The 19,299-nt window shown below is 64.7% G+C and overlaps 1 protein-coding gene across 1 annotated transcript; it reads right to left on the bottom strand.

Moving 5' to 3' along the window:
- Positions 1-280: 280 nt before the first annotated feature.
- Positions 281-17,702, bottom strand: ECEL1 (endothelin converting enzyme like 1). Its single transcript, XM_034780541.1, has 15 exons — positions 17,624-17,702; positions 15,407-16,297; positions 12,574-12,773; positions 9,116-9,422; positions 8,597-8,695; positions 8,017-8,091; positions 7,249-7,352; positions 6,495-6,553; positions 5,742-5,793; positions 5,181-5,248; positions 4,617-4,741; positions 4,000-4,065; positions 3,448-3,543; positions 2,421-2,497; positions 281-1,480 (listed from the first exon to the last, which is right to left on the bottom strand). The coding sequence occupies exons 2-15, from the start codon at positions 16,160-16,162 to the stop codon at positions 1,381-1,383; spliced, it is 2,184 nt and encodes a 727-aa protein (XP_034636432.1). The 5' UTR covers positions 16,163-16,297; positions 17,624-17,702; the 3' UTR covers positions 281-1,380.
- Between the last annotated feature and the right edge of the window lie 1,597 nt (positions 17,703-19,299).

The raw sequence follows: 19,299 nt of genomic DNA, 5'->3' as shown, positions 1-19,299 counted from the left end.
CCAGTGACCAAATGGTCTGCTGCTTTCTGAGTGGAAGAAACTCTGTGGGGGGGGGGGGGGGNGGGGGGGTGGATGGACTCTAGGGGTGACTCCGGGGAGGTATACTCCAGAAGGCACTGGTGTGCATTGGGGGGACACTCCAGAGGCTGATGTGTGTAACACCCCCACCCCCGCTCCCCAGCCACAGCAGCAGTGGGGCTGCGCGTGGCCGGAGCTGCAGGCTGGGGTGGCTCCCCCCCACCCCAGCTGCCCTGCACCGAGCCACCCACACGTACAGCGCCGGCTTTATTGACCATACCGAGCAACACATACAGCGATTCTGTACAAGAGGGGCCGAGCCCGGGGGCGACCTGGCTCCCCCTCCAGCGCTGGGGCCTCCTGGGCTCAGGCAGTTCTGCCTGACAACCCAATGGCGCCTCCTTGTGCTGCCGTGCGGCACTGCACTGGGGCAAGGCTCCAAACTGCTACGGGTAGGGGGAGCGAGTCAATGCCCAGGAGTGCCGCTGGCAGGGAGTGGAGCCAGCTCTATGCTCACAGCCCAGCCCCTGCCACGGCCGTTTGCATGGTGCTGGGGGACGTTGGCAGCTGGCGCTGTTCAGGGTTGCGGCTGGGCAGGGGGATTTCTCACCCACCTGTCCCCCTGGAGTCCCCCAGCCCTGCCCCGCCCCACAACTTCCCTGTGGCCCAAGCACATGGGGGCCTTTGCGCTGGCTGGTTGCTTCCCTGCGGGCCTTGCTCAGGCCTCTGTGCCCACCTCTGAGCATGGAGCGGCGCTGGGCCCACGTCGCGCTGTAGGGCTGGGTGAACGGGACGTGGGCCGCAGCCACCGCGTTCTGCCCTGGGACGGGCACTATTTGCTTCCAGCTGCTTTGAGACATGGCCCCACAGTAGCTTTTGGCCCCTCCGTGCCAGCAGCACTGGGGCCTGTCCCCTGCCTGCCCCAGGTCTGGTCCCTCCCGCTGCCCCTCGACGGTGTTTTGGGGATTCCCTCCCCCCCCCGGCTGCGCCACTGGCAGGGCTCACTGGGCCGGCTCCTGGCGCGGCGATAGGGAGCCAGAGGAGGGGGGCTGGCTCCACGGCCCAGGTGGGGTGGAGGCAGGACACACCCAGCTGGAAGTGGACCCAGTCTGTAGTTTCCCTGCTGCCGTTCGCATCGGCCCCCGAGGAACTGGCCAAAGGAGCCTTCGCCACCTCGTCTGCAGCACCTGTCCCTGCGAGCCCCGGCCCTGCAGAGGCGTCCAGAGGCTCTCCCCGGAGACTTGCTGGCGGGCAGGCGGATGGCAGAGAAGCAGCAGCCCCTGCAAGCAGCAGGATCAGACGGACGGCTTGGCACACGCAAGGCAAAGGGCAGCGAGGGGCATGGCCACGGGGCGCCGGCGCTCACCACACGGAGCACTTGTGCGCTGGGTTCATCGGCGAGTTCTTGGGGCAGTGGAAGACCCGGCCGAACTCCTCAAACTGGGAGACGCTGCCCAGCACCCTGGGGAGTGGAGAGAGGGCTCAGGAAAGGGGGGCTGGCAGCCCCCCGAGGGCAGTGCTGCACCTGGCACAGCAATGCAGCCACCTCTGGAGGGAGAGGAGGCAGCTGTTAGCAGCCCTGTCCTGTAGGGTGGGGCATGATCCCAGCGGGGAGTGGGCCGTGCCAGAGTTAACCCCCTGCCCCGGCGTATGGACAGTGGGGAGGGGCTGCTGGCTCTGCCTGGCCTGGTGCCCACGGAGTGGCAGCCTCTGGGCCGCCAACCTAGGGCGCACTCAGGTCCAAGCCCCGATTACAGCCCGTGTGCTGCATCCTGCTGGCCTGGCCTGTGCTCCAGCCGGGGACCCCACTCCAAGCCCCTGGCCTTGGTTCACCCTCTTGGGTGCCCTCACCCTGACCTGCCGCAGCCCCTTCCTGCCCCACAACCCCGTGGGCTCAGGGGGGCCCAGCCCCAGGGCAGGATCAGTCAGGCTGGCCCGAGAGACTCCAGCACATGCGCCCCTCCGCTCCCAGTCCGCCCTGTGCAAGGACTGGATTAACCCTTTCTCATCCTCACTGGGGCAGGGCACCCGCTGCCCTCCCTCCTGCCTGCCCTGCTCCCACTGACCCCAGGCCTGTGCTCCCTGCGCCCCCTACTGGCTGCTCTGACCACGTGCTCGGGACAATTCGAGCCCCAGGTGGAGCTGGGCCCTGCCCCGAGGGGCTTCCAGCCAAACCCACATGCAGAGGCTGGGGGTCCCGAGGCAGAGGGCAGAGCGGAGGGACTCGCCGCACCTCCTAGTGGCCACACCCAGCAGGTGCAGTGTAGGGTGACCAGACAGCAAGTGTGAAAAATCGGGACGGAGGTGGGGGGTAATAGGAGCCTATATAAGAAAAAGACCCCAAAATCGGGACTGTCCCTATAAAATCGGGACATCTGGTCACCCTAAGCGGCCCCAGGTACCTGTAGTGCTCCGGCGCGTGCTTGTCGGTCAGCACCTGCAGGTAGATGGACTGCGAGCGTCTCTTGATGCACCAGTTCTGCAGATGGGAGAGAAGCCACAGTGAGCACCACAGCGGGGGTGGGGGGCGCGGAGGGTTGCGGGGGCTGGATGAGCACCACAGCCGGGGGCAGGGGTGACGGAGCAGGGAGCGGGGTGGATTTGACCTGGGAATGTTGCAGGGGAGTTACATTGGGGATGGGGGACTTCCCTTGAAGGAAGATACTTGAGCTGTAACCTGAGCCAGGAGGGGGGTTGGGAGAAGTGACACCTTCTGCCCCAGGAGACTGGACAAAGGAGAGGAGGAGCAGAGGGAGAGGGGAAGAGAGCGGCTGGAGGGGTTTTTAGTTTGTTTGATGCTGGGTGGTGGAACGCAGGGAACCCCGAGGCTGGGGGCTAAGCTCCCTGCCCCCCAGCAAGACTTGACTGAGGGGTCCTGGCTGTACCTACAAGCTCTGTTTTATGCTGCGTTCCTACTGTCCAATAAACCTTCTGTTTTCCTGGCTGGCTGAGAGTCACGGTGAATCCCAGGAAGAGGGGTGCAGGGCCCGGACTCCCCCACTCTCCATGACAGGGGGAGTTGGGTAGAGAAGAGACCCCCGCAGCAGCAGAGGGGAGACTGGCAGGGGCCAGGTCAGCGAGGCAGCCAGGGGCTCCAAACGACCAGCCAGGGCCTTTCAGTTGTCCCAGGGCCAGGGTCTCCTGGCGGGATCTGTGGGACAGGGGAAGGCCAGAGCGGGGCAGGCGGAGCTGAAACAAGTGAGGTGGGTCCCAGCCTTGCCCCGGGGGAACATTGTCCCCATCTAATGCCCCCACTCCACCCTGCAGTGTGGCCCTGTGTCATTTCTGCTCAGGAGAGACCCAGGGCTGGGGTGCCAGGGGGCTGACAGGCACTGGCAGAGCTGGGGGTGGGAAGCCCAGGGTTGGCAGGGTAGGGGTGGTTCTGGGCCCCTCGCCGTGCACTACCGCCCCCTGGTGGCGGGGCGTTACCTGGGCGAAGGCGATGAAGAAGAGCTGGTCGTGGGTGTATTTCAGGCGGTGCAGGGGGTGCTCCGGCCCGTGCTCCCGCACCCACTTCTGATAGGCCTGCAAAACACAGGCACACTCAGTGCGGGGGGCTTCCCACCCCCGGCTGCCCCCTCCCTGTCTCCAGGCGCTCTCGGGCTGGGCCCAGCAGCCGTGCAATGCGGGGCGATGGGTCTGGCTGGAGGTGGCAGGAGGGTCATGGCCTCTCCCAGCTGAGGCAGAGGGGCAGCTGGTGGCCATGGGGCTCCCAGGGGGTGGAGGGGGTGCTGTGCTCTGCGTGGGTGGGTACGGGGTCCCCTAGAGTAACGCCAGCACAGCCTCCTCCCAGTCAGCTGCTGCACCGCAGATCTCCCCGCTCTTCCCCCCCCCCCCCCACTGTTCTCCTGTCACTACCTTGCAGATACCCCCCCCCCCCCCGGCCGTTCTCCGGTCGCTGCCCCGCAGCTCTCCCCCCAGGCCATTCTCCATGACCCGGGGTGGGGGGCAGAGGGGCGCCGGGTGCCCTCCGTCACTTACATAGTAGGCCAGTTTGAGCCCCCCCATGTCGGCGATGTTCTCCCCCAGCGTGTGCTTCCCGTTCACCTGTGGAGAGAGGAGCAGGGGCTCACACAGACCTGGTCGGGTGCACCCCCAGCCCTCCAACATACCACCTCAAACTGGGGCCCATCCCAGCCCCTGCTCCCAGGCTGAGCCCCTGCCCCCACCAGCCCATCTCTCCGGGAGGTCAGCCTGAGGGGATCAGCTGATGGCGGGGGCGCCTGGGGGGGGCTGCATCGCTGGGAGCCAGCACCCTCCCCCTTGTGACATAGATACTACCTCCGGCTGGCAGAGAGAGAAAGATGAACTGCCCCTTCCACTCACTGCAGCGGGGCTCGGAGAGACACAACCCAGAGCCCCTGCTCTCCGCCCCGCACCCCCTGCCTCTGGCTGCTGCAGTCTGTGCCTCCGTATCCCGTTCAGAGCAGAGCCCTTCTGACCCCATGTGCTGGGGGGGGAGCAGGCTAGCCCCGCTCCCCCGGCAGCGAGGGGTGCCCTGGGCCCAGGCCAGCCCCACTCCCACCCCCGGACAGTGAGGGGCGCCCTGGGCCCAGGCCAGCCCCGCTCCCCCAGCAACGAGGGGCGCCCGGGCTCACCCGCTGGTTGTAGACGGTGAAGTTGTCGTACAGGTTGACGATGCACTGGGCCTTCTTCAGGAACTTGCTGTAGGAGGCCTCCGTCCACCAGTGCAGCAGGTTCCCGTGCCGATCGTACTGGCCCCCTGCGGGCACACAGAGTGGGTGGAAGGGGCTCGGGTTCATGGGGCAGAGCTGGGATTGGGACCCAGGAGTCCTGGTTCTCTGTCCCTGGCTGTAAGCGCCCCTCCCCGGCTGGTTCTACCCTGCCCCAGCCCCAGCCCCAGCCCCACAGGGACTGAGGGCCACGTAGGGAGCTGTTTGCCAGGCCCTGGTAGTGGGTGCACTGTCGGCCGAGGGCCAGGCTCCGCTCCTGGGCCAGCCAGAGGGAGGCGCTGCTCCAGAGGTGCCAGGCTGCCCAGGGCTCATCCCATGCGGCTGCCACCTGGCCCTTTGCATCACCTTCAGCCCTTGGGGGCCGGGGGGGCGTCCCCAGCGAACAGGCGCCAGGCCTCGGGACGGGCACTCGTGGGTCCTAGCTCTGGCCCGGAGCAGCAGAAACCGGGCGGGGAGAAGGAGGCTCACCCCAGTCGTCGTAGCCGTGGGTCAGCTCGTGCCCAATGATGGTTCCGATTCCACCATAGTTCAGGGACCTTTTGGCAGGAAGAGACAAGACATGACCCCATCAGCAATGGGGGGTCTGAGCACATCCCTCCACCCAGGACACGGTCCCGTCAGCAATGGGGGCGGGGTCTGAGCACATTCTTCCCCCCACCCCGACATGACCCCATCAGCAATGGGTGTGGGGGGGTCTGAGCACATCCCCACCCTCCCAACACGGTCCCGCCAGCAGCGAATGGGCAGAGGGCAAGTGAGAGGCTGACTCAAGCCCCCGGGGGGAGAGCACTGACCTCCTGGGTGTCTGTGGCCCGAGAGGTGGTTCTGGCTGGGCCCAGCCCAGCGGGGGCAGTTCTGAGCTACCCCCAGGGTTTGGCCCCAGAGAGCCCTGCTTGCTCCTTCGCCCCAGGGCTGGGATCCTCCACAGGCACAAGGGGTGCCCCCTGGACCCCCCCATCCCCTGCCCCCCATGCGCTGGCGGGGTGGGGGTCGGAGTGGTGGACGGTGCCTGCGGAGCCCTGTACTCACTGCGGGAACTCGGGGTCGTACAGCGTGGGCTGGAGGATCCCGGCGGGGAACACTGTGGGGAGAGGAGGGAGTGTTACGGGGAGGGGGCACCTTCCAGTGCCCTCTCACCCCGAGCAGGGCCGGATCACAGTGAGGGGACCCCGCCTGGGCCAGGCACACGGGGCTCCTACTGAGACCCCAAATCACCCACCAGCTCTGGACAAATGCACCATGACGTGGGTCAGCCCCCAGCTCTCTGGAATGAGGGAGACTCCCTGAGGCAGCCGTGCTCTGTCCTGCCCCTCCCCAGCTCTGCCGATGCCCCCCCAATCCCGACCCACAGCCCTCTGCTATCCTGGCCCTGCCCCCACCTTCCCAGCTCTGCCGATGCCCTCCAATCCCGACCCACAGCCCCCTGCTATCCTGGTCCTGCCCCCACCTCCCCAGCTCTGCCGATGCCCTCCAATCCCGACCCACAGCCCCCTGCTATCCTGGTCCTGCCCCCACCTCCCCAGCTCTGCCGATGCCCTCCAATCCCGACCCACAGCCCCCTGCTATCCTGGCCCTGTCCCCACCTCCCCAGCTCTGCTGATTCCCCTCCCTTTCAACCCGCAGGCCCCCCCATTACTATTTCAGTCCCAGTCACACCCCACTTGGCTGATGTACGACCCCCTGGCCCTCCCCAGTCTGGGTGCCCCCCCAATGACTCAGAGCAGACGTGTTCAGAAGCCCGGGGAATGCTGGCTATCAGCTGTGTCGCTGGTGCGGCCATACCCATCTGGTTCTTGTTGGGCAGGTAGTAGGCATTTAGGGCCTGGGGGGGCAGCAGCCACCTGCAAGGAGACAGCGAGACCCCGAGATCAGCACCCGGGCTGCGAGGGCCAGTTGCCCCACCTATTCCCCCCGCCCAAGCACACAGGGGAGTCTGCTAATGTGGTGTGGCGAGGGGGGAGCTGGGAGAGGACAGAGTGCTGGGCGGGGCAGCCTCTGACCCCTAATACCCGCAGGATGGTGCCAGGCTAGGCTCTGATGCCCCTGGTAGGTGGGCACAAGTTGTGAGGCATTTGCCTGTCTGTGCGCACACTGACCACTAGAGGCCGCCACACCCCTCAGGAAATGCCTTGGCTGAAGTGGGGCCCCTTGATGTTCAGGGAGAGGAGCAGTGTGGGGGCTGGACCCCAGGCCCCCGCAGCAACCTCTGTCAGGACAAGGGGACTCCTGGCCACATGGAACAGAGCCTCCTGCAGCAGCCAGTGTAGAGCACGGCCATTGTCTCTCGCCAAGGCGGCTGAGCGGGGCTTGAACCAGTGCCGGCAGCCTGGGGATGGCCACACTCGGAGCACATGCCATGGGCTGCCCAGATGGTGCCCACAGGTTGTGGGTCCCTCCCGTCACAGTGGGATCCCTAAAGACCCCCGACCAACTCTGCTCTAACAGGAGGGGGTCCCCAGAACTGACACCCCCTTCTGCCCCTGCCCCATCCCCTCTGGAGAGGCAAAGCGCAGGCCCCGGGGCGATGGATACCTACGCAGACTTGTCCACCTCCTGCCGGATCTTCTTCACCGAGAGCTTGATGCTGAACTTGATGCTGTTGAGGATGTTCTTGAAATACGTCTTCTCGTGGACTTCGAACTGCGGCGAAGACACAGCCCAGGTCAGGCGGGGAAGGGCAGGGGGCTTCTCCCGGGGACTCCCCTTCTTAGCCAGCCCTCCTGCCACAAGAGGGGAGCAGGAGCCGGAGCTGGGATGTCCCGTCCCCCCCAGCAGGCTCCCAGCCCCTGCGCTCACTGTAGCCCCGAGGCGCCCTGGTCTGCCTGCAGGCTCAGCCCCATCCCCAGGGCAGGGACCTAGGATGGATGGAGGGTCCCGTACCACACTGAGCACGTGCAAGAGTGTCTCCCTCTGGTGGCGACGCCTGGGAGTGCACCCTGCTGATAGTTTGTGCCCCTGCACGTCCACGTGATGGTAGCCACGTAAGTGGTTTTGTGGGGGTGGGGCTTGTGCGGAGGTGGAGGTGGCTCAGCCAGAGCCAGGGGAACGGGGAGCAAAGGACTTTGGGAGGGTCCTGAGCCTTACGACCCTCTGATCGCACCCCCCAGCGAGACCCCTGCCACAGGCTGACAGAGCAGCAGCTCCTGCTGGCCAGGAGTCCGGGCAGGGCCAGGGGACAGGGCCATGGCAGGCCAGGGGCCGCTGGCTAGAGCAGGAGAAAGGGAGGGGTACTGCTGGATCTCTCCCAGCCTGCGTGTGCAGCTGGTCCCTCTAGGAGTGCAGCGCGGGCCCCTTGCACACTCGCCTCGTATTCCTTATCGATGGCGTCCGGTTTCAGCAGGAAGTCCGGGTACCCGATCATCACCATCATGTACTGGAGCTGCAAGGAGAGCACGCGCCCAGGTCCGAGCCTGTCCTCACGGGGGCGCATGGGGCTGAGCACAGCGCCGCCCCCTGCTGGATGCAACGACAGACTGCGGCGCTGCTGCTCTAGCTCTCTGGGCAGGCTGTGAGTCCAAGGCCCCAATTCTGCCCGGAGGCACTGGCCTGTGGCTGCAGCAGCCGGATGGCAGCACCGGCCGTGTGGCCGGTCTGGGTGCGTGGCTCACCCTGTGGCCGGGCCCAGGCAGCCCGGAGCAGGGCTGCACTCGGCGTGGGTGTGGGGCCTTTATGCATTGGCCGCCAGGCAGCAGAGTTTCCCTCTCCTGGCTGGAGAATCCCACTTGCTCAACTTTGGGACTGGCGAGGCCGCCTATGGCCCATGCAGTTCAGAGCCCCCCTGGCTGTCTGAGCTCCAGCCCCCACCCCCAGCTCCCCTGGGAGTGCCCCAAGCCGTGGACGTGCGATTGGCTGGCCAGGCTAGGCTCCGCCCCTTGGTCCCTCACCTTGGCTCTAGCCGCGCGTTTGGTCTCTTCATCCATCCAGTCGAGCTCGTCCAGCCGCTGATCCAGGGTGTGCTTGATGTCCTCCACCAGCTGCTGCACCTGCTCGGCGCAACCGCGCCCGGGTCATGGCGTTACCACGGTTCCTCGTAGCACACACCCAGGGCACTGGGCCCGGGGGTGGGTACGAACCTCCCCTACACAGCCGCCTCCTCCATCACTGCCACGCCCACAAAAGGCTTAAGCCACGCCCAGTGGTCGCTGGGTAACAGGGCCGGGCCCTGAGCACGCCTGCCACGCCCACAAAAGGCTTAAGCCACGCCCAGTGGTTGCTGGGTAACAGGGCCGGGCCCTGAGCGTGCCGCCAACCACTGGGCATTTGGCCTGAAGATGCGCCGCTCCTGTCTTGTGTTTCCCTGGCCCCGGGTGTGGTCACTGGTGGGACTCCCCGCCTCCCCCCAGCCCGGATGGATCTGGGGGGGGATTCCCAGCCCCCCCCTCCTTCCCCCCCGCCGTGCCTACCTTGGCCTTGCTGGAGGAGGAGAAATACTCCTCCACAAAGAGGGCCCCCAAGGCCATGCCGAAGTGCTTGTTGGCCTGGCTCAGGCACATCTTGTCCAGCTCCAGCTGCTTCTCGGTGCCCTCCATCTCCCTGGAGAGCTCGTGGATGGCGTCGCGGAAGGGCGTGGAGAGGTGCTCGCTCAGCACCACCACAATGCGCCACAGCATGTAGTTATGAAGGATCCTGAGAGGGGGAGAGATGGGGACCGGCCAGGGGTCGGGAGGGAGAGCATGTTTTATATCCCAGGGGCCTGAGCCGCTCCCTCCTCTGCCTCAGGGGCCGCGGGATGGGGTGGGCAGCAGGGGGGCGAATGGGAGCGGGGACGCCAGGAAGCGTCTCCTTGCCCTGAGTGACAGTGGAAGCAGCGGCGTTCCCAAACCCTAGTTGAGGGAGTTCCCTGGGCTCTGCTAGCACCCCCGGCTGGCCAGCGTGCTTGGAGACAGGAGGTGTCACGTTATTGACTTGAACTGGGACCATATAGAACATGGTTGCAACTAAGGTCCTGTTGTGGCATCAAATCTTGTAGAAAGGGGGTCAAATGAAGTGTCTAAGACAAGGTTATGGTTTGCTGGTTATGATTATGCTGTCTATATGTGTGTATCATTTTTGTAGTTGAAGTTATGAATATTGGCTCTATACTGTCTGTATTTCAAACTTATGCTATGCTTCTGGGTGACACCCCAGACAAGTTGGTGTCAGCTCTGCCTAGCCTGCTTGATGGCCCATTAAGGACCATCAGCTATACAATGGACCCATTGAGAGAAGGCAGATACACCTTGTAACTCAGCAAAGTATGCAGGTACTGGCCCATGTGACTCCAGACTCCATTTTGCTGTAATTTTCCACAGTAAGGACAAAGAGGTGCTCTTACGCCTGGAAAAGACTATAAAAGGCTGATGCCTCATCTCCATCTTTTCTTCAGTCCTGCTTCATACCTCTGGAGGAACTTTGCTACAAACGGAAGCTCTGAACAAAGGACTGAATGACCCATCCCAGCTGGGGATGTTCCAGAGACTTGATTTGAACCTGCAGTTTATTCCATCACTGCTACAAGCCTGAACCAAGAACTTTGCCATTACTGTATGTAATTGATTCCATTTAACCAATTCTAACTCTCATCTCTATCTTTTTCCTTTCATGAATAAACCTTTAGATTTTAGATTCTAAAATTGTCAACAGCGTGATTTGTGGGTAAAATCTGATTTGTATATTGACCTGGGTCTAGGGCTTGGTCCTTTGGGATCGAGAGAACCCTTTTTCTTTTACTGGGGTATTGGTTTTCATAACCATTTGTCCCCATAACGAGTGGCACTGGTGGTGATACTGGGAAACTGGAGTGTCTAAGGAGATTGCTTGTGTGACTTGTGGTTAGCCAGTGGGGTAAAACCGAAGTCTTCTCTGTTTGGCTGGTTTGGTTTGCCTTGGTGTGCGTAGAAACCCCAGCCTTGGGCTGTCACTGCCCTGCTCTAAGCAATTTGTCCTGCATTGGCTCTCTCAGCTGGGTCCCGCCAGAACCAGCCTCGTTACAGGGGCTCTGCGAGGGGTTCGCTGCCCAGCCGGACTGGGACGTCTGAGGTGCAGCTTTCGGGAATATCCCATTAAAGCCCAGACGCCGGTTGGCTCGGCGCCCTGCACCTGCGCGTGGCTGAACTGCCTGGGTAATGAATTGGTTTAGCTGGGTGATTTGTAATGCATTTGATTAGCTCTGAAATGCTATTTTTGTGCGGGGCTGGGAGCGGGGATCCCTGGGGTGGGGGGTGCAGGAGGGAGCTGGCGGTGGGGGTGGCCACGGGGCATTTGTGTGTGNGAGATCAGAGCTCCCCCCCACCAGCCCTGGCTGCACCCTCGGCTCCAACAGCGCCCCCTGGAGCTGGGGCCAGGGTGGGACTTTACCGGCTGTGCCGGCTGTGGCCACGAGAGGGCACCGTGCTCTCTTTTGCAGCGCTACAGTTCCTCAGATCCCTGGGCTCAGCCCCCCACCAAACTAACTCCTGGAGGCCCCCCCCAATGCTCTCCCAGAGACCCCCCCGCCCCGCACTCCTGGCAAAGCCCTGCCCTGGCTGGAGCCGCTAGAGGAAGCTCAGTGTCCAGCAGGGGGCAGGGCTCTGTGGTGAACCTGGGGGGGTGGGGTTCAGCCTCTCCTGGGCCTGTCGTTCCCCCCCTGGGGGGGAGCCGCACGAGGCTGCTTGGCTGCTTCTCCGCCCCTCGTGGGCCCGCAGAGCCGGGCTGCGGATGGGCAGGGCCCCGGGCTCACCACTGCCCCCCCCAACCCCGAGTCACCAGGGCAGCCTCTCTGGAGCCGACGGGAGGCCCCAGGGCTGAGGGGATGCTCTGGTCTGAGCCCCCAGGCCCTGCGGGGGCGCCGTTCGGTGCAAGCCCCGAGGATGGGAACGACCACCGCACCGAGGTCCCTCATCTCCACTGACCACAGCCTCGGCCATCAACTCCCCAGACCAGGCCGCGGCCCCTAGAGCCAGAGCATGCAGACCTCCAAAGGACACGCCACTTCCCCAGCACGTCCACCCTCCGCAGCACACCCCCCCCAGCACGCATTTCCACACCCGCACGCACACAGGGCACACGCAGCCACACTCCCTAGTGCACACTCTGTCCTAGTGCACACACGCTCTCACACGCTCCCCAGTGTGCGCTCGCACACACACACACCCCCAGCAGGTGTGTGCACGTACACACACACCGTGTGCGAATGCTCTCAACTGCACACACATGTGCACGCACACACACGGTCCCACCACATGTGTGCACACATTCCCCCAGCGTGCACACGCATACACTCCCCCAGCATGCACGCACGGACACACACCCCAGTGTGCACACTCAAACACTCCCATAGTTTGGACACACTTGCACATCCACGCTCCTCCTGTGCACACACATACTCCCCCATAACATGCACAATGCTCTCCCAGCATGTCTACACACTCATTCCCCAGCATGCACACCCTCCCCGCCCCCCGTGCACACATGCACGCACCCATACCCTCTCACACCATGCACACACACCGCCGGAGAGCACACCCCTAGCACGTACGCACACGCACCCTCTCTCCTCTGTGTGCACGGCTCTGCCGATTGCCTGGAAAATTGCCTGCCATGCTGTTTTGCTAAACACTGCAATTATGCGGAGGGAAATTGCCTTTCCGAAGGTCCCCTCCTGTAGCAGTCACATTAATTTGGGTATAAAAGCCGCTTCTCCATCGGTGTGGCGCCCGGCATTGCTATGCAAATAAAGGCTGGTTGCCGAGCCCGGCGTCCCACGAGCCCCGGCTGTGTCCGAGCAGGCAATTAGCGGCAAATCGCACTTGCTGGTTCATTTTCCAAGGTAATTCGGCAAGAACGGGGAGGCTGGGAGCCGGCAGCCCAGCAATCCTGGAACCTCCCCGCCCGTGCGTCCGACTCTGCCAAGTCTGGCCGCAGCGGGGAACCACTGTCCAGGGGAATAGAGCCACCTGTGTATTGAACAGTCCCGCCAGCAGCGCAGGCTCCGGCCATGGCTCGGGGCCCGGCGCTGGGCATGAGCTCCAGAGGCAGGCGGGGAATGGCCACGCAGGTGGGGGCACAATCCGCTGCCAGAGTCCCGCTGGTTCCATTTGCTCTCTACATTTCGGAGCCACTGATTAACGCAGGCAGATGCCTTCCTTAACAGGGCTCGGGAGAGGGATAGGCTGGAAAGCGGGGGGGAGGACAGGGCATGCCTTCCCCTTCACACAGATCAGCCAGTGATCCACTCCTGATCCACAGCCTGATCCACAGCCCCTGATATCCCAGCCCTGCCCCCACAGCTCTGCCATTGCCCCTCACTCCCGACCCTCAGCCCCCTGATAGCTCAGCCCTGGGCTCCTAGCTCAGCTCACCCTTTGCCCCTAATCCTGACCCACAGCCCTCCTCTCCCCCAGCCACTATCCCAGCCCTGGGCTCCCCACCCTCAGCTCTGCCAAGGCACCCAACCCTGCCCGCCTGCCCTTTCCTGCCAAAATGGTGCCCCTGATTCTGCCAGCGCATGTTGCACTCAGCTGCCCAGCTCCCCCTCCTGCCTGGACAACACCCGGTGTCCTGATCCCGTCTTCCCACGCCAAGACGCCAGCGTCCCTGCGTGTCAATTTCCTGCCTGTTTCGCAAGCAACCCAGCTGGGCCGGGCACGGTTCTGATTCCGTTTACACCAGTTCAGCGCCTGCCTTCCAGAGCCAAGTGAGACCAGTAGGGGGAGCCAAAGACCGAGACATTGCCGGGTAGGGCTGAGTGTGTGTCTGCACTGCCTTCTGCTGGCTGGAACTGGAACTGTCCATCTGTGTGTCAGGGGCCCTATGCTGACCGCTGTCACTGGAGAGCTGTGAAGCTGTAGGTGATCCCAGTTGTGTTCCAATACACCCACAGCTCCTGTTCAATGCAGCAGAACTGGGGCTTTCCCCTCCCGTCTGACCAGGGCCCTGGGAGCTGTGGTGCATGGAGTCATTTTGCTGAAAACGCCTGAGTGCTGGGCTTGTGTGCTGGGGCAGGGGCCCTTTGGAGGTCAGCCTCGCTGCGCTCTCCAGGGGAGCTTTACCAAGGGCCGTGGAACAATTTGCCAGGGGTCGTGGTGCATTCTCCATCGCTGGCAATTTTTAAACCCAGTGGCGATGCTTTTCTAGAAGATGGGCTCTAGGAATTGTTCTCTGTCCTGTACTATGCAGGGGGAGGGATCAGACGAGCTGATCACAATGGTCCCTTCTGGCCTTGGAATCTATGAGACTTTACTTTGGTTCTTTCTTGGTTCATTGTTTTTCCTTAATGGAAAAGCCAAGTTGTTTGAAGCTGAAAAACTGGGGCTGCTCCTTGTATGGGGGGGGTGACCCCCAGCCCCGGGGCTCTGTGTGGGCATTGGCAGAGCAACGCCAGCACAGGGCACCCACAGAGCCCATCTTGTGGCATGCAGGTGACATCTCTTGATGCTGTAGGGGAGAGTGACTCAGACAGCCAGACACTCATGACACATGGGCTCTGCCCCGAGGGGAGGGAGGCGCCTTGGGCAGTGTCTCCTGTTTGATTGGCTGGGCCTCTGACACTCAGGCCTGATCTGTGTGTTGATTTGCTGGCATGACTGCTCCTGCTGGGATGGTCACCATAGTCTGCCCCCACCTACAGCCTGTGGGGCATGACCCGTGGCTTAGGGGGCCGGGGAAGAGGTCTAGCAGCTTGGCTGGGTAGGAGGCCATGGGACAATCGATGATACTAACCTGAGTTTGGGATGGGAGCTCCAGTGCTGCTGACTGACCAGGAGGGGAACCAGGACCAGAAACGCTGGGATAGTAGGGGCTGCGGGTCGGGAGTGAGGGGCACCAGCAGAGCTGTGTGTGGGGAGCCCAGGGCTGGGCTAGCAGGGGGCTGCGGGTCGGGAGTGAGGGGCACCAGCAGAGCTATTGGGGAGGATGCCGTACCACCTGCCTGGCTGACCTCTGGCTTTGCTGAGCCCCCTCGGCCCCACAGAGCGATCGGGGCTGGGCGGCGGGTGGTGCAGCCAGGCTGGCTGTGTTTCCTCAGCTCTGCATGGAGCGTGATTGGAGCCACTAGCTGGCAGGCTCCGTCTGGCGCGGACGTTTGCAGCCGTCTGTTATTAGCACAGGGCTACAGCCATGGGGGAATTGCCTTGTGCGAGCGCCTCTCCCCTGGGAGCTGAGGGCCGGAGGGCAGCCTTGTTAGGGGCCGCGTTCCCCATGCCTCACCAGCAGAGGGACCCCACAGCACACTCCAGGAATAGGCACCCCTCAGCCCCTGCTGAAATGCAGCCTGCTCTGGGGTGGGACCCAGGCTGGGACAGGAAGGAGTGTGGTGGGGCAGGGGATTTCAGACAGGCAGGATCTAATTAGAGGACTCCCGGGGTCAAAGCAGCACTGCAGGGCTAACGCCTCCCGGGGCAGGGCCACTGGATCTTTGAGGAACCCAGAGGAGCAGCACTGACTCGGAATGGAGAGCGCCCCCTAGCGAGTTATATACCCCAGTCTCTGCAGCCAGCGCCCCCTAGCACCACATTGGGGGCAGTCCTGAGTGTGAGGGGAGAGTGCCCCCTGCTGGGCCACCCGTCCAGCGCCCTGCAGCCCAGCACCCCCTAGCACCTCGCTGGGGCCTTCCTGAGAGATGTACAGACCCGGCCAGATCTCGAGTGACCCTAGCCGGAGGCATCCTGGCTGCAGCTGTCCTGATATGCCCGGTGGGCGTGCCCCAGGCCTGGCGTCCCCAGCGTGGGCTCACTCACCCGGATGACGTAGCGGGAGGAGTTCTTGTCGTCCAGGTTGACCGTGAGGGAGAAGAGCACGGCCGTGCTGTAGACGCCCTGGGTCTTGTAGAGCAGCTCGTTGAAGTCCCAGCGGGCTTGCCGCCCCGTGGCCGGCCCGTCCCAGCCGCCGCAGTCCTCGATCACCTCCAGCATGGGCCGCGGCCCCCGGCGGTCGATCTCGCCCATGTCGAGGCAGGAGCGGAAGAACGCCTTGACCTTCCTCTCGGCCGAGGCCCGGGAGCCCCTGCGGACGGGCCGCTGGAGCAGCCGCCGGAGCTTCTCCTCGTTCTGCTCGCCGATGGTGGCGATGATGCCGTAGTGGAGCTTGTCCTCGGGGATGCTGTGACGGTGGAGCCAGCTGCCGCAGGCGAAGGAGTAGAAGTCCTTGCAGGGGTCGATGGTGGGGTCAATGTTGTTGGCGATGAAGAGGGAGGCCTTGACGAAGGCCTTCTTCTCCTGGCAGTCCTCCAGGCAGTAGGCGGCGCGCTCCATGGCCAGGTATTTGAGCAGCAGCACGCAGCCCAGGATGACGCACAGGCCCGCCGCGAAGACCAGCCCCGAGAGCAGGCAGATCTCACGCCGGGTCCAGCGCGGCAGCCCCCGGCGCGGCTTCTTAGCCCCGGCCCCGAGCTGGAGGTTGAAGCCGTTGGGCAGGGTGCCGCTGTTGTACTTGCTGGCACACTTCACCTCCTGGAACTCGTCGTAGTGGGCCGTCAGCGAGTAGGTCTTCTCCATGCTGCCGGCCCGGCTCCGGGAGGAGGTGCTCAGGGCAGACGGCGAGGCGGAGAGCTCATGTCTCAGGCCCCAGAGAGCTCTGCTGAGGGACCCAGAGCGCCGGCTTTTCCCGCAGCCCCTGCCCAATAGCCGTCCCTGGGGAAAGGGGAGAGTCTGTTAACTGGGGAGGGTCCCCTCCCCTCCCCCGCTCATAGCAAGTCTGAGCACGACCCAGCCTGGCCGGCTTTTCTCCACAGCATGGCAGGATGCCTGGTCTCTCCTCCCCCCATCTGACCCTCAGGTCGTGGTCGTCCCCTACACAGCGGGGTCTAGACTTGGGTCTGGCTCTTTTATCCTGCCAGAGAACTGGGGCTTCTCCATCTGAGCCAGGTGCTCCCCCTTCCCAGCCCTCCCCCCTGCCCTGGCACCAACCCCCCTGGGCGCTGGTGGCAAAGGAGCCACTGCCTGCTGCTCTGGTGGGCACAGAGCCCCAGGTCACTGGAGGGGGGCCGGAAGCAGGGGCCGTAAAGGGACCCGATGGCTTGCAATTGGTTTGGAAAGGGGAGCGAGTCCCCTGCCCGTCTAGCGTCTGCCATGGGGCAGCACCCCCTGCGCCCGGGACAGGCCCGGCTCCGAACGGACGGGGTGTCCCCAGCAGCTCTGCCAGGGTCTTGTCCGCCAGGGGGTCGCGGGGCCGCGGCCCAACCGAAGTGTGGCTGAGGGACGGGACCAGGGAGCCGAGGGGGTGGAGGGTCCCCGGGTGGGGATGCCGAATGGACCCCAGCCCCGTCAGCCCTGCAGCTGGGGCCAAGGCTCCACTTGTCCCCCTCTTGGGGGGAGGGTTGGCGGCAGCCGGGGGGGCTGCTGGGGGTCTCCGCTCAGCTTGGTCTGAGACCCCGAATTCCGGGCAGTCCGTCGCCTCCTCGCAGCCCCGCGGCGCTTCCAGAGAACAAGGAGCGGCTGGAAGGGCGAGCGAGCGCGGGGCGAGCGAAGGACCCCGGCGGCTCCCAGCCCTGCTCGGGCGGGGCCGGGAACTCCCCTTGCCCTGCCCGTCGGGGCCAGACCCCAGCGGGGCCCGCCCGTCCCTTGGCGCCGGGGCGAGGGGAAGCGGAGTCTCGCTCCCGCCCGCGAACTTCCCTCTCCCGGCGCTGTTGCGCCCGCGAACGGAGCCGGCAGCCAGCGCCGGGAAGTTGAACTTGCAGCCGGTGAATCCGCCCGGAGCGCAGCGGCTGCAGCTCCCCAGCGCCCGGCCCGAGGGGAGGGGGGCAGCGGGACCCTCTAGCGCCCGGCCCGGGGGGGGGGGCAGCGGGACCCTCCAGCTCACGCCCCCGGGGGGAGGGGGGACGGGACCCTCTAGCGCCCGGTCCGGGGGGAGCGGGGCAGCGGGACCCTCCAGCGCCCGGCTGGGGGGGCAGCAGGACCCTCGATCCCCGGGCGGCGGGAGCCCGGCGCGGGCAGGCAGGGGCAAGGCGCGGCGCTTACCGGGGGCTGCAGGCAGCGGAGCCGGGCGGCAGCGGCAGCCGGGGATGCTCTGGGCGAGCGGCTCTCGGCTGCCTTGGGAGCGGGCAGCTCCCCCCGCCCGCCCCGCACGGTACCTGTCAGCGCCTGTGCTCAGAGCGCTGCTGCAGCTGGGGCCGGGCGGGGGACTCGCCTCCAAGCCTCGCCCAGCATCATCCGGCCTCCCCCGCGGCTGGCCAGGGGGGCAGCGGCCTCCCCCACCCCCACGGCTCTGAAGGGAGCTATGGGGCAGCCTGGCCAGCTGGCACGGGGTGGGCACCGCTGGGGCATGGGGGGAGGCTACGGGCATCAGGATTCCTCCCAGTGATGGGGACCCCATGTTGCCCCCCCAGGCTGGCAGCTGCCTGGGAAAGCACCTAGGGAAGCTGGCATCTCCCGGGTGGGCACTAGGCGGGTTTGCCAGGCACTGGCGGGGGCTGGGGCGCTGCGTTGGCACCGTCCTTCTCTGGGCTGTGGTGAGGGGGGGCTTGTGGGGAAGCCCCGGCCAGGCCAGACCGAGGGTGTCGGAGCGGCCAGGCCCCGCGGACTCCAATGGCACAAAGGGGAAAGGCCGGGAATACTGAACTGCATTGCAGCTGGCTGCCCACCATAAATATCCCACCGCTCCTGTCGGGGGGAGCAGGGAGATTTACAGCCCATCAATTACCGCGGGCGTCACTCGCCTTCCTGGGAAATCACAGGGCTTTTAATATTAACATACAAGTACCCATCCAGCTCCATGTGCCCCTGGCACACTCGCCCGCACGTCCCAGGGCACGCTTGCCCCTCGCCCGCACATCCCCGGGCATCCTCACCCCTCGCCCAAATGTCCCCGGGCACCCTTGCCTGCACATCCCCAGGCACCCTCGCCCCTTGCCTGAATGTCCCTGGGCACCCTTGCCCGCAAGTCCCCAGGCACCCTCGCCCCTCACCCACACGTCCCCGGGCACCCTCGCCTGCATGTCCCCAGGCACGCTCGCCCCCTCTCCAGCATGTCCCCAGGGCACGCTTGCCCGCACGTCCCCAGGCACGCTCGCCCACAGACTTGCACATCCCCCATGCGCACTCACATCCCTGGGCACACTTGCACACCTTCTGACATGCTTGTCTATCCTCCAGGCACACTCATCCCCCATGCCAGGCACATTCACCCCCTTGCATTTCGCACAGGCCCCCAAGCATGCTCTTCTGCACGCTTGCCCAGGTGAACACAGTCACTCCCACATCCACTGGGCCCGCTCCCGCGCCGCTCCTCCCCTCCCCACAGCCGTGTTCATGTGTCTCCTCCAGTAGAAGGCTCCCACCCTCAATCGGTCCCAGCAAGGAGGACCCTGGAGCTGTCATGCAGCAGGGTCCATGGGTGACGCTCTCTGGGCGGCTCTGCGCTGGCTTCCCATAGATATTGAGCCTTGGGTCCTTGGCTTCCTGGGCCTGGTGGCCAGGCCCGGGGTATGTAGAAGACCCTAAAGCTCCAGATGGGGACCGTGGGTGAGGTACTCTCACTGTCAGGGTTCAGCTCAGGGGACAGTGGCTTTCTTGGGGGCTGGTCCCAGACTGGTGTGAATCTGCCCCCTCCCCCCCCACAAGAACTAAGGTCCATCCCAAATCTCCCCACCTCCAGTTCCCAGTGCCAGGCGCTCTGCTCTGACCGGCCTTCTCCA

Source organism: Trachemys scripta, chromosome 9 (assembly GCF_013100865.1).
Source record: "Trachemys scripta elegans isolate TJP31775 chromosome 9, CAS_Tse_1.0, whole genome shotgun sequence".
NCBI classification, from domain to species: Eukaryota; Metazoa; Chordata; order Testudines; family Emydidae; genus Trachemys; species Trachemys scripta.
The sequence above is the reverse complement of the archived record's forward strand: the minus strand, read 5'-3'. Positions and strand labels throughout refer to the sequence as shown.

Coding starts and splice junctions, on each gene's coding strand:
- ECEL1 (XM_034780541.1), bottom strand. CDS start 16,162: ATGGAGAAGACCTACTCGCTGACGGCCCACTACGACGAGTTCCAGGAG. Junction 12,774..15,406: donor CCTCCCGCTACGTCATCCGG/GTGAGTGAGCCC, acceptor TCCGAAATGTAG/AGAGCAAATGGAACCAGCGG. Junction 8,696..9,115: donor CCTCCTCCAGCAAGGCCAAG/GTAGGCACGGCG, acceptor TGCGCCGAGCAG/GTGCAGCAGCTGGTGGAGGA.